The sequence below is a fragment of the Vigna umbellata genome, chromosome 1 (genome assembly GCF_029865625.1).
Source record: "Vigna umbellata cultivar VRB3 chromosome 1, Vumbellata_1.0, whole genome shotgun sequence".
NCBI classification, from domain to species: Eukaryota; Viridiplantae; Streptophyta; class Magnoliopsida; order Fabales; family Fabaceae; genus Vigna; species Vigna umbellata.
In genome coordinates this window covers 585107-608428 of record NC_142165.1, presented here as the reverse complement: position 1 = coordinate 608428, position 23322 = coordinate 585107, and the positions used below count along the sequence as shown (strand labels likewise).

Here is a 23322-nt window from a genome sequence, read left to right as displayed (position 1 = left end):
AAAATAAAAAATGTTACGAGGATGTGTGAGGTCTCTTACCTAATTTTTAAAATCAACAATTTCGTATATATACTTATTCTTAACCCTTATTTCATCAATACGAGTATTTCACCAACTATAATAAGTTTAAAGAATATTCATAATTCAAAATGTATTTATCATCCATATTTATATCTACTATTTCTTTATTTTTCTTATAAAATAACTAACGAAGTTAAAAAATAATAAAGATAAATTTATATTCAATTTTTACTTTTAATTTCCTTATCTTTCTCATTGTTTTTGAATTATGTTTTCAAATAACCTTCAAACTTAGTGTAACCTTTAATTATACAAGTTTTATTTTATTTCAATTCAATCTCAAATTTAACATATTAATTTCAATACCATAAAAATAATTTATTTAATTAAAATATATAAATTAAAAATAAATACTAAGAATGAATTGAAAATTGTGAATTTCCAACATTTTAAAATAATTTACAAAATAACAGACAATCAATATCCCGAATAAAAAAATAAAAAGACTAAATCATAATTTAACCAAACAATTAAAGATGGGTAAAATTTAATATAGGAGAGGGGTTGAAGGGTGATGTTGGGAAGATGAAAGCGGATCCAAGATCTCTGGATTCGTTGCAAACAACGTTTGCGGCTGTAACAACAACAGCGTCCAACACTTTCACTCACAGAAACATAGACAAACACACTTTTATTTTGTTTTCGCATTCTATTTATCTATCAATCTTTCTGTTTCTCTCTCCAGCTTCATTCCCAATTTCGCAAACTCGCGCGTGTGACTCACTCTCTGCTGCATGCTCTTTCTCGCTCGCTTCCCAAATTCATGCTCTCTTCACTCTTTTCAGGTTCCAATTCTAACCCCCTTTCACATTTTCCCATGCAAAAATTCACGTGCAAAACTCACTGCTCTATAGGTCTCTCAAAATTATCTCAAGTTTGTGACTTTCTGTATTAGGCTATGGCGGTGCAATTGATCACTTGCTTTTACCCCTTTGATTCAGTTGACCCTCTGTTCTTTCCAATTTCTTGTTCCGTAGTTGCGTCCACGAACTCCTGAATGTTTATCATTCAATCTTCCTTACTTTGCCTTATGATATGCTTAATTCTTGTTAATTTTGTTCTTGACTTTCTATTATGACAAGGTGTTTCTTTTGTTTTTCTTGATTGTGTTGTTTTCATAACCGAAGTGTTAGAGATAAGAAGTCTTTGAGTTGTTTGGCTCCATGTTGAGCTTCATTTTCAAGTCTGTAAAATCATGAGTCATCTTTGTATTGTATTATGTTAAGAAATATAGCTTAGCAACTTTTGTTTTTGCTAGTGGTGAAAAGTGATGGGTAGGCGAAAAAGTAAACCACATCGAGCAGGTGGGATAATACTAGACCCAGATGCTTCTGCCGAGACAGAATTGAATAAACAAAATGCTGTAGAAGGAGGGGAAGAAGCAAAAGGTAGTTCTGGTGGCATTGATAAGCCTTATTTTGTGGAGGTTGCTCGGTTGGATTGGTTGTCGGGTGAACACCTTGATATTTCTGAGGTTGTTTTGAGGGATTTAAAATTGAGTGAAGGTTTTTCTGGTTTTGAGTTGGCTGAGGATTTTTGTCGGGATCAGCAGTACTTGTTAAGATTTCGAGTATGTAATGTAAGTAATGTTCTTGGTCGAATTAAATTAGGTCATTGGCCTGTGTTACCCTATACTGATATTCATCTGGAGTTTGCAAGAAGAGTTACCGTTGATCATGAGGAAACTTATACAGTGTTGTTATCTGGTGTTTTTGACGGACCTGATGAAGGTGTTACTGGGCTTCTTCACTTGGCAAGTTTGAAGTTTGTTACACTGAGGCCAGTTCCTGGGGTTGGGCTTTCTGAGGAAATTTCCTCCCTCAGGGTAAGGGTTGAGGTACTAAAGAACGGCTTCAATGCATGTGAGTCGCTTCTTGATACTTCTAGACAACTATGGAAAAAGAGTATGGTAAATGTAATGTCTTGGTTGCGTCCAGAAATAATGACTTCAGAAGTTAGGTATGGGTTCTATAGCTGTATGAAAATGGATGGTGATCCACAGACAGAGATGGTAGATGACACTTGCAGGTCAAGGAAACATGCAAGGTTTGATCCTGCAGGTTTATATGAAGCCATTAAGCCTTCAAAGTAAGTTAAACATTCTCTTTGGCCTTGGATTCTAATTTAAGGATAGAATAGTTGGTACAATGGTCATTTGATCATACAATCATACTTCAATCTTCACCGAGGTCTAGTGATAGTCAATCTCATCTCAAACATTCTGTGTAGCCTTTTTGTTTATCTTTCATATATCTTGTGTACAGAGCAGAGCCAATGATTGAAGATGACATACCAGAGTTACTTCCTAAACTGAGGCCATATCAAAGGCGTGCAGCTTTTTGGATGGTAGAAAGAGAGAAAGCAGTGGAAGAAAGTCAGGGTGAAAGAGAAAGAAATCAGTTTCATTCTCCACTATGCATACCTGTGGATTTTCTGGACACCAGTTCTCAAATGTTTTTCAATCCATTCAGGTAAGTTTTGTCTATGAGTTTTCAAAATATAATATCCACGCATTCTTTTTTATTGTATTATTCATGAAAGGCTGGTCACTCTACCCCCCAACTATTATGAATTCATTCTCTCTTCCCTTGTGCTTATTTGAATTACAATGGCTTCAGTGGAAATATTTCATTGTACCCAGAGACTTCTTCGCCTTATGTATTTGGAGGCATTCTTGCTGGTAGGTCCCAACCTATGTTGCATATTTCATTTTTTTTCCTCACATCATCTTGTAGATCTTTGCTACATTCTAGTTTGGATAGGTTCTAGATATTTACTACTGTAGAGAAACTACTGTTTTATATATAAAGAAAGTCCTTTTTCTTGTTGGCCTCTTTTGACATATTGAATTGACTGTTTACAGTCAAATTTATTGCATAATGAATAGTCCATTGGATCTTGTGGCTTTAGGATCACGAGTCCACTGATAGAATCTTGCTGTTGAAATTCTATCAATTTCTGTTTATATCAAATGTTTTTATGAACCATTCTTTGCCATCCACCAATACCTTAGATTTTATGGAGAGGTTGGTCTTTGACTTAGTATCATATTATAGTTGGTATTTATATATGATATTATTGACAAACTATGTGGGTGTTTTATGCATATAGTTTTCCATTTTCCAATACAATTGAAAATTCAGTCTTCTATGACTAATTTATTTTGATGCAACAGATGAGATGGGCTTGGGAAAAACTGTTGAATTGCTTGCTTGCATCTTTACTCACCGTAGATCAGCATCTGGAAGTGACATATTTTTTGATTTAGAGCCACAAATTAACACTGACCAAAAGGTCACTTTGAAGAGAGTTAAAAGAGATCGTGTGGAGTGCATATGTGGAGCTGTGAGCGAAAGTCTTAAATATGAAGGACTGTGGGTTCAGTGTGACATTTGTGATGCTTGGCAACATGCGGATTGTGTTGGTTATTCACCTAAAGGAAAATCTTTGAAATCAAAACAAGGATGTGAAAGCAAGACATATAAAACTACAGTGGCTGTGAGGGATGGAGAATATGTATGTCATATGTGCTCTGAACTAATTCAAGCTACTGAATCTCCTATTGCCTCTGGCGCCACTCTCATTGTCTGCCCTGCTCCTATTCTGCCCCAGTGGCATGATGAAATTATACGGTATAAGTTTTTCTTGATCAAAACTACGAATGCTCTTTTTTTTTTTGTGTGTGAGCATGTGTGTTGCCTTTAGGAGGACTTGATCCTCCTACCTTATTTAATTCTGGGCAAGGTCCTGCTTTTAGGTCTTACAAAATGGTTTAAGGCCTAACTCAATTTTACAAGACTAGTTTGTAAGTGAGGATTGTTCTCACTTATATATTGTACTTTGACACTGTTAGGTTTCTGAGTTTCACAACTCCCACTCACTCAAAGGCAATCAAACAAGAAAGAACAAAGGAATAGTATGAATTTCACTGTGATTGTATGTATTTGCTGTAACGTATAACGAAATACAATAATGGGAGCCTAATCCCCCTCAACAAGGTCCAAGACCTGTTTACACAAAAGTATATGGCTAGCTGCCTTCTAACAGTGAATAGAACTCTATTTATATAAGATCTCCCATCCTGCCTTTCCTAATCGCTCTCTCATTTTTCCGCCTTTCTTAAGTGCTCTCTCATTTCCTCTTCCTTCTATCCTCTTACCTTAGATCCTATCAGATACTGTCTATAGTCAACTTGGGACTTGGGTTTTCTGCATATCCTGTGTGGACTTGGAAGTAATGTGCTTGCTCCATGCTTTAGTATGTTCTGTGAAGTATGATTTCAAACTGTAACACCGTTTTAGTTTTTTAATTTGTTATAGTAAAAACGTTCTCATTAACTTTGTTTGTCATTATAGCCATACGCATCAAGGCTCCTTGAAAACTTGTGTCTACGAAGGTGTGCGAGAAACATCTTTTTCCAATGCGTCTGTGATGGATATCAGTGATCTTGCTAGTGCTGACATTGTATTAACTACATATGATGTGCTTAAAGAGGATCTGTCTCACGATTCTGATAGGCATGAAGGTGATCGACACTTTCTGAGGTTTCAAAAAAGGTTTGCCCTAAAGATTGCCATATTCCCCCTTTGCTATATATTATATGTAGGATAATTTATCCATACATTTCAAGACGAGTTTATGAGTTTGGTTGATCTTTTCATCCATCAGGTTTTGACTGTGTCTTTGAGGTGTTATATTTTGTTTATGATTTCTAATTTTAAACCTTTTCACAAACCATCCTCACTAATGTTATATTTTAGAAAAAATTTAGATCTCAGTATGTCTATTATGGTCCCAAGTTTTTTAGTAGCCTCTTTCTTCTTGTAGGTACCCTGTCATCCCAACTCTTCTTACGAGAATATACTGGTGGAGGGTTTGCTTGGATGAGGCACAAATGGTGGAAAGTAGTACTACAGCTTCCACTGAAATGGCTCTAAGACTCCATTCAAAGTATCGATGGTGTATTACTGGTACCCCAATTCAGCGAAAACTTGATGACTTATATGGACTTCTAAGGTTCCTTGTAGCTAGTCCTTTTGATACATACAGGTGGTGGACTGATGTTATTAGAGATCCTTATGAGGTATTTTCTTTTTAAGTTAATTTTTATGAACTGGTGCTGACTGACTTTCCTTATTACTAGTTTTTTTTTTTCCTTCTATTTTATACATAAAAAAATTGAATATCAACTTGGAGTAAGCTATATTTCCGTATGGTCACCTAATTACCACAGACAATATAATAATCTTGGACTCTTTGCAGGTAGAGTGAATACAGAAATTCAAGTCCAAATTTTATTCTCATTTGACATGCTATAAACCTTACGTGTATAGAGACAATCAATATACCTTTTTGCAATTTCATTTTAGTTTAGACATCTCTAGTTTTGTCATGTTCTGCATCTCAGCAGAGTTCAGAAAGGTTTGTGAATTTGTCTTACTTAGCTTAGCTATCACTCCATACTTATGCAGAAGGGAGATGTGGGAGCTATGGAATTTACACACAAAGTTTTCAAACAAATCATGTGGCGTTCTTCTAAGCAACATGTTGCTGATGAATTGTACCTTCCGTCCCAAGAGGAGTGTCTCTCTTGGCTTACACTCTCACCAGTAGAGGAGCACTTTTACCAGAGGCAACATGAAACTTGTGTTAGAGATGCTCATGAAGTTATTGAAAGTTTGAGAAATGATATTCTTAATAGAAAAGGCCAAGGTTTTTGCCCAGTGCTGTGTAATTTCGTTTTATAAGTCCTTTGAAAGAAAATGTGTATCCATGGTAATGATTGAACTTGCAATATTTGATGCATATTCCAGATTCTATCTCTTTGCAAAGCTCCTCTGATCCTTTAATCACTCACACCGAGGCAGGGAAGCTACTGAATGCTTTGCTGAAGCTTCGTCAAGCTTGTTGTCATCCCCAGGTTGGAAGTTCTGGGTTGCGTTCCCTACAGCAGACACCAATGACTATGGAAGAAATACTAATGGTATGTTACTTGGAAGGATCTTTGATTTGGTTTTACATACAATATACAAATGTAAATCAATTTTTTATGGAACATAATCTGTAGGTTCTTATAAGCAAGACCAAAATAGAAGGTGAGGAAGCTCTCAGGAAGTTAGTTATTGCTTTGAATGCACTTGCAGCTATTGCTGCAATACAAAATGATTTTTGTCAAGCTACATCACTGTACGGTGAAGCTCTTGCTTTGGCTGGAGAGCATGCTGAAGATTTCCGCCTGGATCCTTTGTTAAATATCCACATACATCATAATCTTGCTGAAATACTTCCACTTGCTTCAAACTTTTCTTTAACATTGGCATCCAAAGGCAAACAATTATCTGAAAGTTCTGAATTTAAGATGACCAAAAGGCATTTAATTTTAAAGGTTGACAGTTGTCATGTGAAGAGGCAAAGAATAAGTGGTTGTGATGACATAAATGCAACTGTGCCGTCTTCAGAACCATCAAATGTTAGCCTTTTGGAAAATGACGCAAAGGAGGATCAGGAATTTGATAATTTATCAGCCAGTTCTGTCGAATCTCTGATAGCAGAATGTGAAGATTCAAAACAGAAATTCTTGTCTGTCTTCAGTTCAAAGCTATCTATAGCCCAGCAGGAGTTTCAAAGTTCTTACGTTCAGGTAAATATCTTCAATGGATCTTAAGGAAGAATTTGTTCACTTATATTGAACTTTGGGAACAAAGCTATTCAATACGACATTGATTCCTAATACACAGTTTGTCCTCCATTGATTTAAGCCACAACAACCATTTCTATGATCATTTAAATGACTTTTTTGAATTTGTACAAACTAACACCTTTTATATGAGATTGATAAATATAGTGATGCTGGTATTGGATGATCCTTATTAGGAAAAACCCCAGTCCTAAATAGGCTAGAGATAGAACCTAGAAAGAGAATATAAGTGGGGAACAACCCTTGTCGTCATATAAGTCAATTTTGTAGAGTTGAGTTAGACCCAACTCACATTCTATGATGGCATCAAAGCTTATCTCAAATCAGTTATAAGGGTCACCCACTCTATTATCTACTCACCCAGCCCAATAGAGTTGTTGTGCATGAGGGCGTGTATTTGGCAAAACTAATAGAGCTTGAATAGATATAAGTGGGAAAAAGCCTTCTCTCAACAAGTTGATTTGTGGAGTTAAGTCTAAACTCACATTCAAAGAGTCCTCCTACACGTGATCTAAGGCTAAATTAAGAAATACTTAAGGAGAGTAGATATGTGGAGGATTCAAGATGAATTCCTTCCTGTCTTGTTAGCTCATAGAAGGACCAAAGTTGTTATCCTTGGTTGGGAGCATAGGATCATACAATGCTCTTATATTTTTGTAATATTAGAGTTCTTGAGAGAGAGAGAATGGGAAAGGAAGTGAAACTAAAACTTATCCCGGTTTGTATTCAATTCAATTGATTTACAAGAGTCCTTTTATATAGAACAAAGAGAAAGGTACAACTGTCATAGTAATAGCTAACAAGCCTAACTAACTGAATAACGAAAAGTTTTAACAAAACGATGAATAGCATGGAATTCAAAGTAAACAAAATTTTCCTTAACAAGTTTACTGACGCTAGTTAGACTTTTAGTGATAGTTGGATCAAGAATTATATGATTAAGGGCTAAAGAAATGTAATGATTATTAGGAGCTGAAAAATAGGAGGATCCAAAGGATTGGATTCACAATCCTTCGCTATTACCAATGTAATATGTTGAACATTGTGGTGAATGTTCTGACTATATCCGGTGATGTGTAAGAAGCATTAGGGAATGAGTTGGAATCAGAATTTTGAATGTTGGGAGTAGGCAATGAACCTGCTCCAGTTATGGTTACCAAACCATCAGGGGGGTGTTGTAATTGCTACAAAGGAGGACACTAGTTGGTTGAAGGATATACAAGAGGTGGAGCAGAGCTTGTTGGTGTTGAGGAAAATGTGAGTATATATTGTAATGAGCAAATGGATGAAAGTTTCTCTAGAAAATATGGCTTGAATTTCGTTGAGAATTTAAGTAAAAAACTAGACTTTAGTGGGAGCGCAATAATTTTAATTGTTGTAAGTAGGATATTAAATGCATTCCTAGAAGTTGGTAGAATATTAAATGTATTACTAGAAGCTAATAAAAGTTGTTAGAAGATTCTAGAGATCTCTTTGTAATTATTACTTCAGGATTAGGGTTCTCTATATAGAGACTGATGTACGTTTTCAAATGAATCAATTGAATAGAAATCTTCTTTATTTCATATTAATTCTTTCAAGTCTGATCAAACTGGTGATAGCAAAGGGAAGCAATAGGTCCATACTTGGCACTTCATATTAGCTAAGTGTCCTCCATGACCACAATCACCACCTCTATAATCATAGTTGCAACCACCACGGAAGGAAGAAGATCCTAGAAAACTAGTGAGCTTTTGCATCTTGGTTCTGCATATTCTAAGTCGTCACTTCAGCAGTTCTTCGTTCTTCAAAATTGAATCAGGCGTTGGTGCTTGAATTAGATTAACAGAAGCACAATCAAGAACAACTTTCTTTTGAAACTTTTTAAGCCGAGACTCGTGCGCTAGAAGAACTTCAGCTTCTTCAATAAGATGTTCAAGCCTACTTTCAATAACAAAAATAACATATTCATAGTCTTGAGGCAAACCTTTAAGGATCACATCAATGTGTTCTTGAAGAGAAACAATATTCCCACTATTAGAGATAAATGTAAGCATTCAGTTATTCAACTGGATGTTAGTTATCTGGGTTTTTCTGTTTTCTGCCATGATTAGTGTGTAACTACTGTAACCTCTCTTGGGCTTATATGTGCTCGGCTTGTGTCTTCTTCTTAATTAGTGAAATAATAAGCAGTTCTCTTTCTGTAACTATTTTCTGTTTTCTCTCGTACCAACATTCTGATACCTACAGAAGCACCCTTGCTCATGTCTATTTGTGAAAATGCTCATGAAGTTCATCCCAAACCTGATAGGAATGAACACTTTCAAGAATACGAGAAAGGACAATTGAAATAGCTTATATTGAAACCTTGTCAACAACATTTGATTCCATGTCTATATGCTGGACTGATTTTTCCAGCTTCACAATCAGCTTAATAAATAAATTGATGCAAAATAGACGGACTAAACATAGAGTGTTGAAGACAACACAATTTAATTCATGGTTCCACTTGTTCCTGCCAGCAAGAACTTACAATTATCTAGTTTCTCCAAAATCTTCACATAGGTTGTGAAGGAAGGGGAAGAAGGAGCAAATAGCTACAAAGAAACTTCAAGCTCTTTGTAATTGTTTGTATTCAATTCAACTAATTTACAAGAGTCTCCTTATATAAAACAAAGAGAAAGGTTCAACTGTCATAATAACAGTTGGCATGTGTACTAACTAACTACATAACTAAGTTTAGGTACTAACAAACTAATAGGAAGCTAAAAAACATATTAGCCATCTGAGTAATACAATACTCACATGTAATGATTTTTTTTCTTCAAAATCAATGCACATCTCCCTTTTGTTTAGATAGTAAGTTGATTCCTATAAAAGACTAACCATATACCTTGGTTTGCCCAGTTCATTTTCATTCAAATTGAGTCACTGTATTCGCGCCTGCCTTCTGTTTTCATAGTTAAAAAGGGAAAGAATGCAAGATGTGTTGCTTATAGAGGTGAAAAAAATAAATATGATCACTAATTTTGTTTCATTTTGAGGTAAGCAATTTTTATGTTAATTAGTAACTACATGAGATATAAAGTAATACCAAATCATGTTAAGATGCTTTATTATGTTAAAATTGTGAAGGTCGAATCTGCTCGAGTTTTTTTTTCCCCTTTCTTTCATGATATTTTCTGTAAATGACATTTGTATTTTTTTGTAGGTCAGTAATGCTTATCAAGACAGTCGAACACATCAAAATTCATTTTGGTGGTTAGAAGCACTCCATCATGTTGAGCAGAGCAAAGAGTTCTCCTCTGAGTTGATTAGAAAGATTGAAGAAGCCATCTCAGGAACTTCAAGCAATTCAAAGTCATCAAGAATAACTGCTCGGTCAGTCAGGCTTTGATTATTAAACACAATTGTCAAGTACTACAGTTTTACATTATCCATATACTTGACTTTCTGAGTTATGCTTGATCTTTATATGTAGATTCATCATAAAACAGTTGCTAAATGTAATACATTTAAAACTGATTTCAACAACATACAATATCTAGTTATAATCAATGTTCTAATATATATAGTTATTAGTAGTCATTTTCATATATGTTGTTGATGAATGGTGGACTTTAAACCAAACGGACTTTAAGCTCCAAAAACAATGGCGTTAAAAATTAGCCGTGTGCCACGTCATTTTTTTTTCCTGCTTTTTCAATCCTTCCAAACGTTCAGCCAAGAGAGAAGAGAGAAGAGAAATGAGAGAAGAGAAATGAGAGAAGAGAAGAGAGAGGGTTCTATTATGCCAGAGTTACTTCCCGCAGAAGGTTCTGTGTGGAATCTATAAGACAAATATGGGCAAAAGAGAAGAATAAATGCATAGGAAGAGAGAGAGACTGGAAGAGAGAGTATAATTTTAAATTGGTTGTTGGAGTGATTGATTTCTAGGAAATCATCAAAAGCGTTTCGTGGTAGCCTTGTTCTTCTACTTAGCCAAGATTCTGGAAAATCAAAATCTCCACGTAATCTTCTTCTAATCATATTCTTCTTTGTCACTCTAAGATTTTCGCCTTACCCTCGTCCCTCAACAACCAAACGGACTCTGTACTTCTCAATTTTGTTATGTATGCTCTGTCACGTGTTGGATTCAGACTTTCCTTCACGAATTGGGTTCCGGGTGGGGCGTAATTCGGGTTTTTTTCTACGCCCTCGTTTTTGGGGTTTGATAGCTTCGTCTCTTTTGGGTCATTTTCTTCATTATCGCCTTTTGACAACGATAAGGGGGTGTTTTAGTCTCGGCCTCATTGATTGTTGCTCACGTGGGTCTGTTGTTCGAGTTGGGGTGCTTCTAACTAGGGTTTTCGAGGGGATCCGAGGTTAAAGTTCGTGTCTTTCTGCGAATATCTCTTTTGGGTATGTGCAAAGTTGAGCTGTTGATGCAGGGTTAAGGGCTGAATTGATTGATTAATTGATTTGAATTTTTAGCGCAAAATCTGTTTTGTTGTATGTTTTATTCTTCCGTTGGTTGGACTATTTTTCGGATTTAGTAATCTGAGAATTTATTAGGTTCCTAATCCAGAACCTTGTTGACCAGAACCACCGTCGAAGGGAATCGAATTGGAAGGAAGAGCTTTAGAAGATAATGTGGAAATTGACGACGAGGTTGTGGCGGTGGACAGGAACGAAGATGCAAGGAAGGAGACGGTGCCAATGAGGGAGGGAGAAAAGCCGGGAAAGATTGACCCAGTGTTAGAAAAAAAAATGACGTGGCACACCACCGTTAGCCACCTCAGCTGATTTTTAACGCCGTTGGTTTTGGAGGACGAAAAATTAAGGTTTCCTTAAGGAGAATGACCAAAATGTAGCTTAGTTTGAAAGAAGGACTAAAAACAAATTTGCTTGATAGTTTAGGGACTACAAACATATTTAACCCTAAAAGATAAGGTATCTTATATAGTTGTTAGAATCCGTTTTATTTTCGTTAGAATCTGTTTTATTTTTGTTAGAATCATTTTTTTTTAGTTATATTTTTTTGCTTATTTAACATATTATAATTATTGTGAATAATGGGGATATCCTTGAATCATAGGGATTTGGTTGTTTAGGAGTTATTATTGCTTCCTAATTATATGAAGTAGTAGCTATGATCAGAAGTGAAGAAAGTAGAAGGGGAATAATGCTAGAAACTCCAACCATGGAAAATTCAGCCATGGTAGCTACTGGATCGGCCATGATGGTTGACCCGAAAAAGGAGGGAATAGCCAATATGGAGAAGAAAGGTGAAGGAGTGTGGTGTACCTTCTGTAACAAGCCTCACCACATTAGTGATAAATGTTGGAAGCTGCATGGAAAGCCACCTAGTAGAGATTGGGGATCCTAACATCGTGACAAGGAGTGGGGAAAAAAGGGAGACAACACTAGAAAGGATGGACATACACACATAGGTGCTGCAACCAATGAAGAAAACACAGGAGGAGTGCTTCCACTTAACCAGGATGAGGTAGAGCAGATGAAATCATTCCTCACCAAGTTGGATAAGTCACCAGGTAGTTTGGCGAGTTCCTTTCTTTTGGACTTAATGCCTCAAATAAAAACCCTAACCCATATTGGATACTAGATTTTGGAGCTACTGACCACATGACACCCCTACCTAAAAATTTCTCGTCTTACAACCCTTGCCCTAGCAACAAGAAAATATCCACAGCCGATGGCTCTCTAATGACTGCAGCAGGTCAAGGAGCAACTCAAATAAGCCCATCTATAACCCTCAAAAATGTCCTTCATATTCCTAAATTGTCTGTCAATTTAGTTTCCCTAAAATTACAACATCTATGACAATGTTTGTATTTTACAGAACAAGTACTTGGGGAGGACAATTGGACATGCTAGAGAATAGAATGGCTTGTATTACTTGGACCATCCAAATTTGCCACCAGATCTGGAAAGTAACACCTCTTTTTTCTTGATTCAATAAAGACCAGCATCACTATCGCCTTGGAGATCCTTCCTTTAGGGTCATAAAATTATTATTCCCTTCCCTTTTTAGCAAATTAGATGTGGCAAGTCTCAATTGTGATGTGTGAACTTGTTAAGCACAAACATGTTCCTTTTCCAGTTAGTAATAATAAGAGCACTTTCCCCTTTTATTTAATTCATACAGATGTGTGGGGTTCGTCAACTGTCCCTAATGTTTCTAGTGCCCGTTGGTTTCTTACCTTTATAGATGATTGTACTCGTATCACATGGGTTTTCTTACTAAAACAAAAATCCGAAGTCAGCTATGTGGTTCAGCGTTTTTTCTCCATGGTAAAAAATCAATTTGGTGTTAGCATTAAGAGGATTAGATCCGATAATGCCAAAGATTACTTTAATCATGGGCTTATTTCCTTTTGTCAAAAGGAAGACATCATTCATGAGTCATCTTGTGTCAAAACATCTCAACAAAATCGGATTCCTAAGAGGAAAAATGGACACCTTCTAGACCAAACGCGAGCCCTTCTTTTTCAACATAAGGTTCCTAACATGTTTTGGCGAGAGACTGTTCTCACTGCCTGTTATCTAATTATTAGACTACCTTCTAGTGTTCTAGCTTCCAAAAGTCCTATGGAGGTTTTGTCCTCTTTTTATCCTAATGTGTTCACATCTAATCACCTTATTCCAAGAATATTTGGGTGTGTTTCTTTTGTCCATGTGCACAGTAGTGATATAGGTAAACTTGATCCTACAGCCTTAAAGTGTGTTTTCATAGGATACTCATCAACATAAAAAGGATATAAATGCTATCACCCACCATCCAAAAAATTCTGTGTCATCCAAAAAATTCTGTGTCCAGAGATGTCACCTTTTTTGAACACCAAAGTTACTTCCACCAAGATCATCTTTAGGGGGAGATTGCAAGAAATGAAGATGATCTTCTTATGCTCCCTGATTTAAGTTTAGGACCAGAAATAGGGACTAAAAGTGTAACAACTGAGAAGGAACCCACTCAAGATGGAGCTAATGTCAGATTTGGGAAAAAAATGGTTTATACAAGGAAGACAAAGGCCATTCCAGAATCTGTCCATGTCCAACAATCCAACCCAGCATTACATGAGGTAACTAACCTTAATCTTTTAATCTCCATTGAATCAACCTCTGATTTTCAGAATCTGCAGGAACCTGAATCCAATTCAGCACCACTTTATGAGGACCTAGATATTCCAATTGCCCTTAGGAAAGAGACTAGGAAATGTACCACCAAGCTGCTGTACCCTCTAGCCAATTACTTATCCTTTAAAAACTTCTCACGTACCCATAAAGCCTTCCTCACAAGCCTAAACACCACAACCACACCTACCTCTTTATCTGAGGCAATGAGTGATAAAAAATGGAAACAAGCCATGGATGTGGAAATGGAAGCATTAGAAAAGAGTAGTACCTAGGATTTGGTTGCTCTCCAAAATGGAGAAAAACCAATAGGGTGCAAGTGGGTATATACTATAAAATATAAGGTTGATGGGTCCATTGAGAGGTACAAAGCAAGGTTAGTAGCTAAGGGATTCACTCAAATCTATGGAGTGGATTACATGGAAATCATTACTCTAGTTGCAAAAATGAACATAGTTAGGGTGATATTATCCCTAGCGGCTAATTATGGTTGGAACTTGCAACAATATGATGTTAAAAATGCCTTCCTTCATGGAGAAATTGAAGAGGAGATTTAAATGGAATTGCCCCCTGGATATAAGGGAAAAATAGCTACCAACACTGTTTGCAAGCTAAAAAAGGCTTTGTATGGGCTGAAACAATCACCACGAGCATGGTTTGGGAGGCTTACTAAAGTTATGATAGGTCTGGGCTTTAAACAAAGTCAAGGAGACCACAATCTGTTCATTAAACACTCTAAGTCAAGGGGAGTAGCCGTGTTACTAGTTTATGTGGATGATATTATAGTGAAAGGTGATGATGAGGAGGAGAAAAAACTGTTAGGCCAACATCTAGCCAAGGATTTTGAAATTAAGACCTTGGGAAAATTGAATTACTTTTTGGGAATTGAAGTGGCTCATTCTAAAAAAGGAATATTCATATCTCAATAGAAATACATCACTGATTTGTTGAAATAAACTGGTAAGACAACATGCAAGCCTGCAAGTACACCAATTGATCCTAGGATGAAACTGGGAATTGCAGAAGAAGATATTGCAGTTGATAAGGAAATGTATCAAAGGCTAGTTGGTAGACTGATTTATTTATCTCATGCTAGACCTGATGTTGCATTCACCGTGAGTCTAGTTAGCAAATTCATGCACTAACCGAAGGAGGTTCACTTACAAGTTGCACTAAGAATTGTACACTATTTGAAAGGAACCCCAGATAGGAGAATTTTGTTTGAACGAAATGGGAATGTAAGTCTAGAAGTATATACAGATGCAGACTATGTAGGGTCAATTGTGGATAAGAGGTCAACTATGGGATATTGCACTTTCCTTGGAGGGAATCTCGTGACTTGAAAGAGTAAAAAACAAAATGTGGTAGCTAGATCCAGTACTCAAGCAGAATTTAGGGCAATGGCACAAGGGATATGTGAACTACTTTGGTTGAAGATCATCTTGGCAGACTCAGGAATAAAATTGAATGAACCAATGACACTATTGTGATAAAAAATCTGCTATTAGCATAGCTTATAATCTAGTGCAACATGATAGAACCAAACATATTGAGGTTGACAAAGATTTTATCAAAGAAAAATTAGACAGTGGTCTAATCTACACTCCATATGTCTTCACAAGACAACCTTGCAAATAGTCTAACGAAGGGACTAAACAGCAACAACTTTGAGAGTATTGTTTCCAAGCTGGGAATGAAAAATACTTATTCACCAGTTTGAGGGGGAGTGTTAGAATCTGTTTTATTTCTATCAAAATCATTGTGTTTCTATTAGTTATATTTTTTTCCTTATTAACAGATTATAATTATTGTGAATAATGGGGATATCCCTGAATCATAGGGATCTGGTTGTCAAGGAGTTATTATTGCTTCCTAAAATAGCTTCCTAGCATTGTATATATATGGATTGTATTCTCAGCATTATAATAATATAAGATTCTACCCTAAATTGTGAGAATATCTAACACATACAATGCAGAATCCCATTTTAGTTTGTGCTGCAATTGAACTTAAATTATTAAGAGTGTGCAGTAATGATCAAACTTCTACATGTAACCACTTGGTTAGAGAGGCTTTGGTTCCATGTCAAATACGAATACCCAATAGCTTAAGCACTTAGTAAACTCTTATGAATGATTTTAAATCTCTAATACATGGCGTTGGGAGGGATGTTCTATTGTGCAACCAGATTTCAAAATTATTTACCAAGATATTTTGATAAATAGCTTCAAGTAAATTGACTGTGAGATTGCTATTACTGATGTGTGTTACTTTTAATCCAGTTTCCGAAGCATAAGCGCTCTAAAGTATCAAATTCAGACAGGTTTGGATCAGTTAGAGGCCTCTAGAAAAACACTACTAGATCGACTGTTAGAAATTGATCAGACAATGGAAAAACCAAAAGAGGAAGATATTGAACGTGTGGGTAAATGTCGAAATTGTCAGCCTAATTCTGACGGTCCCCCATGTGTTTTGTGCGAGCTAGATGAATTGTTTCAGGTTTACCACTTAATTTATCTGTCAGTTTTCTTCATCTTGTGTCTAATGAATGTAATATGGTCTTATGATTTATTTTTTCCTCAGGATTATGAAGCAAGACTCTTCGTTCTTAAGAATGAACGTGGAGGGATAATTTCATCTGCTGAGGAGGCAGTAGATTTTCAGAAGAAAAACTTTGCACTAAATCATTTCCTCTCAAAGCTATCACAATCTAGTAACAGTTCTACAACATCTGATATTGGTCATGAAGAATCAAAGAAAAGGAATGTTGGACAAAGAGTAGTGGTGAGTTACTTCATTTGATTGACATTTTCTTTGGGTCATAGACTACTGCAGATTTATTATACCTCTTCTCTCTCTCTCTCTCTCTCTCTCTCTCTTTCTCTCTCCTGTTGTTTTAAAAATGATACTTCTTTTTATTGATATAAGAGCATCTTCTGTAAGAGTCTTCTTAGAAACAAAGTCGTATTCTAATTTAAATGAATCCCACTACGTTACATCACTTCTCGACAACTCTTGCTATATGTTTATAAGTTTTGCTTCAATGCTGAGGTCATATAAGAACCCCATACTTCAATTTGTTAATACTTAAAAACAGAAGAACCCACAGTTGAAATATTTAATTTATTGTTAAGACCTAGTTCTTAAGCTTTCTCCAATTAGAGTTCCCTATAAGACCTGATGCTTAAATTTAGGAACCTTCTTAAGATCTCTGCATTGAAAATATTCAGTGTCTATTGAAAGAAAGTTTTGAATTGTTATAATACAAAAAATGAGATGAAAACGGAGAAAAGGACACCTGAAATATATCAATGGATTCAACACCATGTTCCATCATTGTCCAGGAAAATTCTCAATTTTTGAGAATTGTTGTATTACATTTTACTGTTATAAATGTTCCTTAATATATTGTTCCAAGGCTGACCATCAACAATGATTGGCTAATGTTTTCATTTCGGGCAAATTTGGTTAGTATTTTGAAACATGTAACATTGCCTTTTAGTCTTCCAAATTGATTATGTTGAGCTTTTTAGGTTTCAAGATCAGCATCTGAGTTGGAGCTAATTCTTGGAGTTATAAAGAACTACTGCAAGGCTCGATTAGGAAAGGACTCTGTCTCAGCTGCCACCAAAGATTTACATGTTTTTGAGGTACAGCTTTATGAAATATTTTTTATGGATAGGATTCCTCAAGGAGTAATTAAATTAATCTAGAGTGTTTTTATTTTCAATTTTTATCTTCTCTCCCAAAATACAAGTAAACCTTTTAAGGATCGTTTAATTGTCCTCAGTGAAAAAGTAATTGAGTGACAACTTTAAACCTCTTAAAAGCTAAGATTATCTGTAATAACAATTTTGATTGACTTAGTTCCTTTTCCTCTGTTGTTGACTTATAAGGGAATGCGAAAGGAGTTTGGCCATGCAAGGTCTTTGGCATTAGCTCAAGCTCAGTATCTGCGTGCACATGATGAAATAAAGATGGCTGTTTCCCGTCTGCACCTAAGGACAAGTGAAGATGATAAATCTCTCGATGCTTTAGGTGAAAATGAATTAGTTGCTGCTAGCTCCAACTTTTCCCACGAAAAGTTTATGTCATTGACCATGTTGTCCCAGACGAAAGGAAAACTCCGCTACCTAAAGGTATAACCCTTAGAATTTTGTATATATTAAAACTGTTTTCTCTTTATATATATATATATATATATATATATATATATATTGAATCTTTTCATTAATAATTGATAGAGCTATAATAATATCCCTCATGGGCACCATATAACTATTTTTAGAGAGGTGGAGGTTCTATTACAAAGTGGTTAATTTAATCCTTGTAGTCTTCATTCTTCGTAGTTAATTTAAAAATTTTAGCACCAGGTGGAGTAGTTTATTGTTCATGCTTCAGTCTCACCAGAAGGTGGGTGGGGTAATATGTTTGAAACATAAAACCATTTTGAGAATTGGTTCTTGACAGTAATAATCATGAATTGCAATATGGTACGTGTGAAATAAATCTGAATGATCGTATAAGAGTTCATTTATAAACCTAAATCTGTTATAAGAAACTCGTATACATACGAAATTGAATGAATAGCCAAAGGAAACCTTTACTACCTAAAAGATTCAGTGATTCCCCATTTTGTCCTTGAGATTTTTTTTTACTTTTAGCTTCACAAGATTCCATTGTATATGGTTAAGATGTCTCATGTCTTGGTTTTAATTTCCCCACTAAGATTCCCTGGAATATATGATATTTCTTTTCTGACGTGGAAAGCTGAACCATTTTTCAGGGTTTAGTTCAATCCAAGCAAAAAAAGCAATTTGAAAGTCCAAACGGCTCTTCAATCTCAGTAGAAAGAACTGCAATGTCAAACTATACTGAAGAGAAGGCTGTACTTATAGCTAAAACTGATGATGAAACATGCCCAGTCTGCCAAGAAAAGCTAGGCAATCAGAAGATGGTTTTTCAATGTGGGCATGTCACATGCTGTAAATGTAAGAATTATACTAAGGAACTTTATATCGTCAGTCTTTAGTTGTGTTGGAGAGATCTAATAAAAGTCATTTGTCTTCATCTAGCAACCTAAGCTTTTAGGAGAGTTGGTTCTTGACATGATTTTGAAGCCTATATGATCAAGTAACTTAGATTTTTATCCTTGTTCATTTCATTCTTCTAAATAAAACGTTGAATTTCTATACGGTAAATATGAGTCTGTGTGTAAAAGGGCTCTAATGAAGCCATTCTATTGCCATTATCTAATAACTTAATATTTCAATCGCTTTTGATAATTTGTTGAGTCCTGCACGTACTTCAATCCGTTACCAGACATATAGTTGGTGCTATGTTATATAGAAAATATTTTGTTTCCTTTGTCTTTTATGTTTTACTAAAAAATACTGGTATACTGAATTAGCATTGATCATCTGGATTTCTCTATGTCCACATAGAACATGAAGAAGGCAAATAGTATCAGTATGCATAGCGTGTGCTTTTCTAGTATTACACTCATCCATCTGTGTTCAACAGACATATATAGCTAAACATTTATTGACATTGAAATGAATATTGTATGAAAATTAACTATGCATCTATTTTTACAGGTTTATTTGCTATGACTGAGAAAAGACTTCAAAATAGCAAGCTTCATAATTGGGTGATGTGCCCTACATGTCGGCAGCATACTGATTTTGGAAACATTGCCTATGCTGTTGACTCACAGAATGAATCTTCCAATCTTTCAGTGCTGCATACAATTAACAGCAGTGAAAAATGTGAAGCATCCATTAGTGTCAAAGGATCATATGGGACTAAGGTTTTTTTCTGCACAAGCTCTTAAATTCTATTGATACCCTTAAGATAGACAGCATAATTGCTTTCTACAAGTACACATGCCACTACACAGCATACACTTTGTTTTCTTAATTCTGAACTTTCGTGGATTTTTACTTTTTTGCACTGGATATTTACTTGTCATTGATAGGTACCCAAATTTATTTAAAACTGTAAAGATTTCCAAAACAGGTTCTTGGATGTTCACCCAGAAAAAACCAGACAACTTTATTAACAATGAAATAAGCTTAGTAATCTAAACTGTTACACTAGACCTGGTCTTTTGAGAGGACCATACTCTCCCTAGCCTTCCTTTTACAAAACTTCCTAAAAACTACCAAAAACAACTGTCGACACAAACTTTATGTTAGGTTCCTGGGTTGGAAACCTAACTATCAACGCTCACAGTAAACAAAAGAACAAAGAAAGAATGAATTTTTGTATTGAAATTGAGAACAGAGTACATTGATAGCGTTAATGGAGGCCTAATCACCCTCTTAACCCTATCAGAGGCCTAATCCCCCTCTTCTGGCCAATGTCCAGATTTAAAATAATATTCGAAAAAACTCCCCTCACAGAATGACCAAAAGGCTTATTTATACTGTCTTTCTCCCCCTAACAGTCTAACAAACTATCCCGCTCTTTACTTCTATCCTAAACCCATTACCCATTATACCCTGCCACCCCATATCCTAACACTTTATAATAGTCTAAGACAACAAAACCTATCCACAAACCGTTATAACTGTTTGTCCCTTTTATTTCTCCTAATATAAACATTTCCCTTGAACCTAACAATACCCCCTCCATGAAATTTAACCTTGTCCTCAAGGTGAAAAGCAGGAAACTCTTTATTGATGGCAGTAACATCTTCCTAGCTGTTTTCAATGGGTGGGATGTGTTTTCAACTGTTACTGCCTTCTTTTTTCCTTATTTTATAAACTGTATCAAACCTATCAACACTCCCTCCATGAAGGTGCACCTTATCCTTAAGGTGAAAGTCTGGAACTTCTTTATGAATGCAGGCAGCAGATTCCCCTGACTCCTGAATTTCCTCTTCCGAAGTAACCAGGATATGGAGCTGTTTATTTTTGCAAGTATGATTAGGCCCAAACTTTTCATCACACTTGAAGCGCAAGCCCTTTTTTATTTTATCTTGCAATTCTTCTTGGGACAATTTTTTAAATGGAGCCCCTCCTTGTTGAGTCCCAACAGGAGAACTATTGATAGTGCTCACACAGCCTTGAAACAATGATAAATGATAACTTTTTGTATCTAAACTGTCAATTTGATATCCTGATATAACTTGAGGAAAGAAGTAACTTGCTCATTACTGTAAACAGGAAAGAATTTGTTTAAAGAAAAAAAATTCTTGATGAAATGAGATTTTATTTTTGACATTTTTTTTCAAAATTGAGAAAAATAAATATTTCATGCCATGGAAACCATGGCAAACGCATCATAAGTGAGTCTGTCTATGAACAGAATCTGATTACAAATTTGTGCTTGATACATATGCTAATAACCGGTTTTTTATCTTTAAATTTGTGATAATACATATTATAAATTGCTAAATAACTGATATGAATATCAATTGTTTGAAGTATAGTTTATCATACTATGTTAGGAGGATTATGATCAATCTAATAAGTTTTATTTGGTCACAAAGTGTTTGTTTTGTGGTGTCTGTTACAATTTTGATATTGGCAAAGGGTTTAGGAAAATAGTCTATCATCGTAGAGACAGGGATACCATTCAAAGACTATTTACAAAAGAAGACTTTTTAAGATTGTTTTTAAAATTTAAATATCCATTAGAAATGTGTCTAACATTTCTCAAAATATACTGTTGCTACATTTTACAGTGTAATTTTGCTTGCTTTAGAAAATAAGACATGCCTTGGCATATTTGATTTATACCATATCCCTTGTGCCCTCTAACTCTTGTATTCCTCATATTTTTCTGTAGATTGAAGCAGTCACAAGAAGAATCTTGTGGGTAAAGGCTAATGATCATAAAGCAAAAGTTCTTGTATTTTCAAGTTGGAATGATGTACTTGATGTATTGGAGCATTCCTTTACTGCCAATAACATTACCTTCATCCGGATGAAGGGGGGCAGGTATGATAATCTGTACAGTTACTATTTCTCCATTTATTTGTGTTTTTATGCTGGGCTATTAGATATTCATTTGGGGGTAAAATAAAATACCAGATAGGAAAAGAGAAGATTATGACTAAGATCCTATTGTGGTCCCGCACATTTATTTTCTCCCCAACACATTCCTAACTTTTTCTACCTTTTTTCATTTTGGGCTCACAAGGGTGTAATTTTCTTCAACTTGGTCTAGTTGTGTTGGATCTTAGATTCAACATACAAAACATGTCTCCCAACTATTAGAAGATTGAATTAGATTAAGTTGGATTGAATCGGATTGAGCTGTGGTTATCTCACCCAGTGAATAACCCTAGTATAGTCCATAAAATTGGTTCAGAGGATTATTTCTTATGGAACCACCTAGGATTTGCTTTAGTTAATAAGAATGGCTGATGATCTGCTACTTGGACAATCAGCCTATGTCAACTTTCTTATACTGATGTTATTTTGGTTATGAATTTGAGTTCAGAAAAGCACATGTTGCCATCAGTCAATTTAGAGGAAAACAGAATGATACAAAAGGATGTGAGGGGTCAACACCAGAATCTATTCAGGTGTTGTTGCTTTTAATCCAACATGGTGCCAATGGACTCAATCTTTTGGAAGCACAGCATGTGGTTCTTGTAGAGCCATTGCTCAATCCAGCTGCTGAAGCACAAGCAATCAGTCGTGTTCATCGGATTGGACAAAAAAATAAGACCCTCATTCATCGTTTTATTGTAAGCACTGTTATATCTCTCTCCCTATCCTTCATGTGGTAACTATTATCCATTTTATATTGTTGTCGTAAAAATTCAACACATGAACTGTTCTTATAGTTTCATTCTTGTATCTATCAGGTCAAAGACACAGTTGAAGAGAGTCTATATAAATTGAACAGAAGCAGGAGCAATCATTCATTTATCAGTGGAAACACTAAAAATCAAGATCAACCTGTTTTGACCCTGAAGGATGTGGAAGCCTTGCTGTCTAGAGCACCTCTTACAATGCCAGAAAGTGAAGAAAATCCTAGCACAAACACAAATCTAAGACACTTGCCACCATCAGTAGCCGCTGCTATAGCTGCTGAGAAGAGACTTAATGAACAAAGGACATGATTTTGCTTCTCTCTTTGTTCCATAGATGGGTTGCAGTGCATTTCAAAGATGCCACTAAACACAAATGCAGTAATTTCAAGAGGCAAGAGGATATGCAATGCAATAATCTGTCAGCTGTAGATTCTTCCAACCAAAATTCTGTCTTATATTTATAAATTTATTTATTCTTGTACATAATTTTAGTGTATTAAGGTTTTAAGTGTTTAGTAGAGATCTGTAAAATATATATTAATCCTGTAGTACCTTTGTTACTCTCTCCATGTAAACTTCGTACACCCAAAATTGCGTCCCACTAATTAATTGACAAACTGTTTTATTTATTTTAGTCTTGCCAGCTAGTGTCTGAACAATC

The 23322-nt window shown here is 35.5% G+C and overlaps 1 protein-coding gene across 1 annotated transcript; it reads left to right on the top strand.

The window, feature by feature from the left end:
- Positions 1 to 611: 611 nt before the first annotated feature.
- Positions 612 to 23290, top strand: LOC148204345 (uncharacterized). The gene is made up of 20 exons (XM_088116696.1): positions 612 to 866; positions 1340 to 2169; positions 2346 to 2552; positions 2700 to 2761; positions 3257 to 3713; positions 4437 to 4637; positions 4909 to 5164; positions 5553 to 5793; positions 5895 to 6064; positions 6149 to 6721; positions 9969 to 10138; positions 16174 to 16390; positions 16475 to 16675; positions 17425 to 17541; positions 17788 to 18030; positions 18678 to 18882; positions 19489 to 19700; positions 21686 to 21837; positions 22343 to 22592; positions 22713 to 23290. The coding sequence occupies exons 2-20, from the start codon at positions 1352 to 1354 to the stop codon at positions 22968 to 22970; spliced, it is 5010 nt and encodes a 1669-aa protein (XP_087972822.1). The 5' UTR covers positions 612 to 866; positions 1340 to 1351; the 3' UTR covers positions 22971 to 23290.
- The last annotated feature ends 32 nt before the right edge of the window (positions 23291 to 23322 follow it).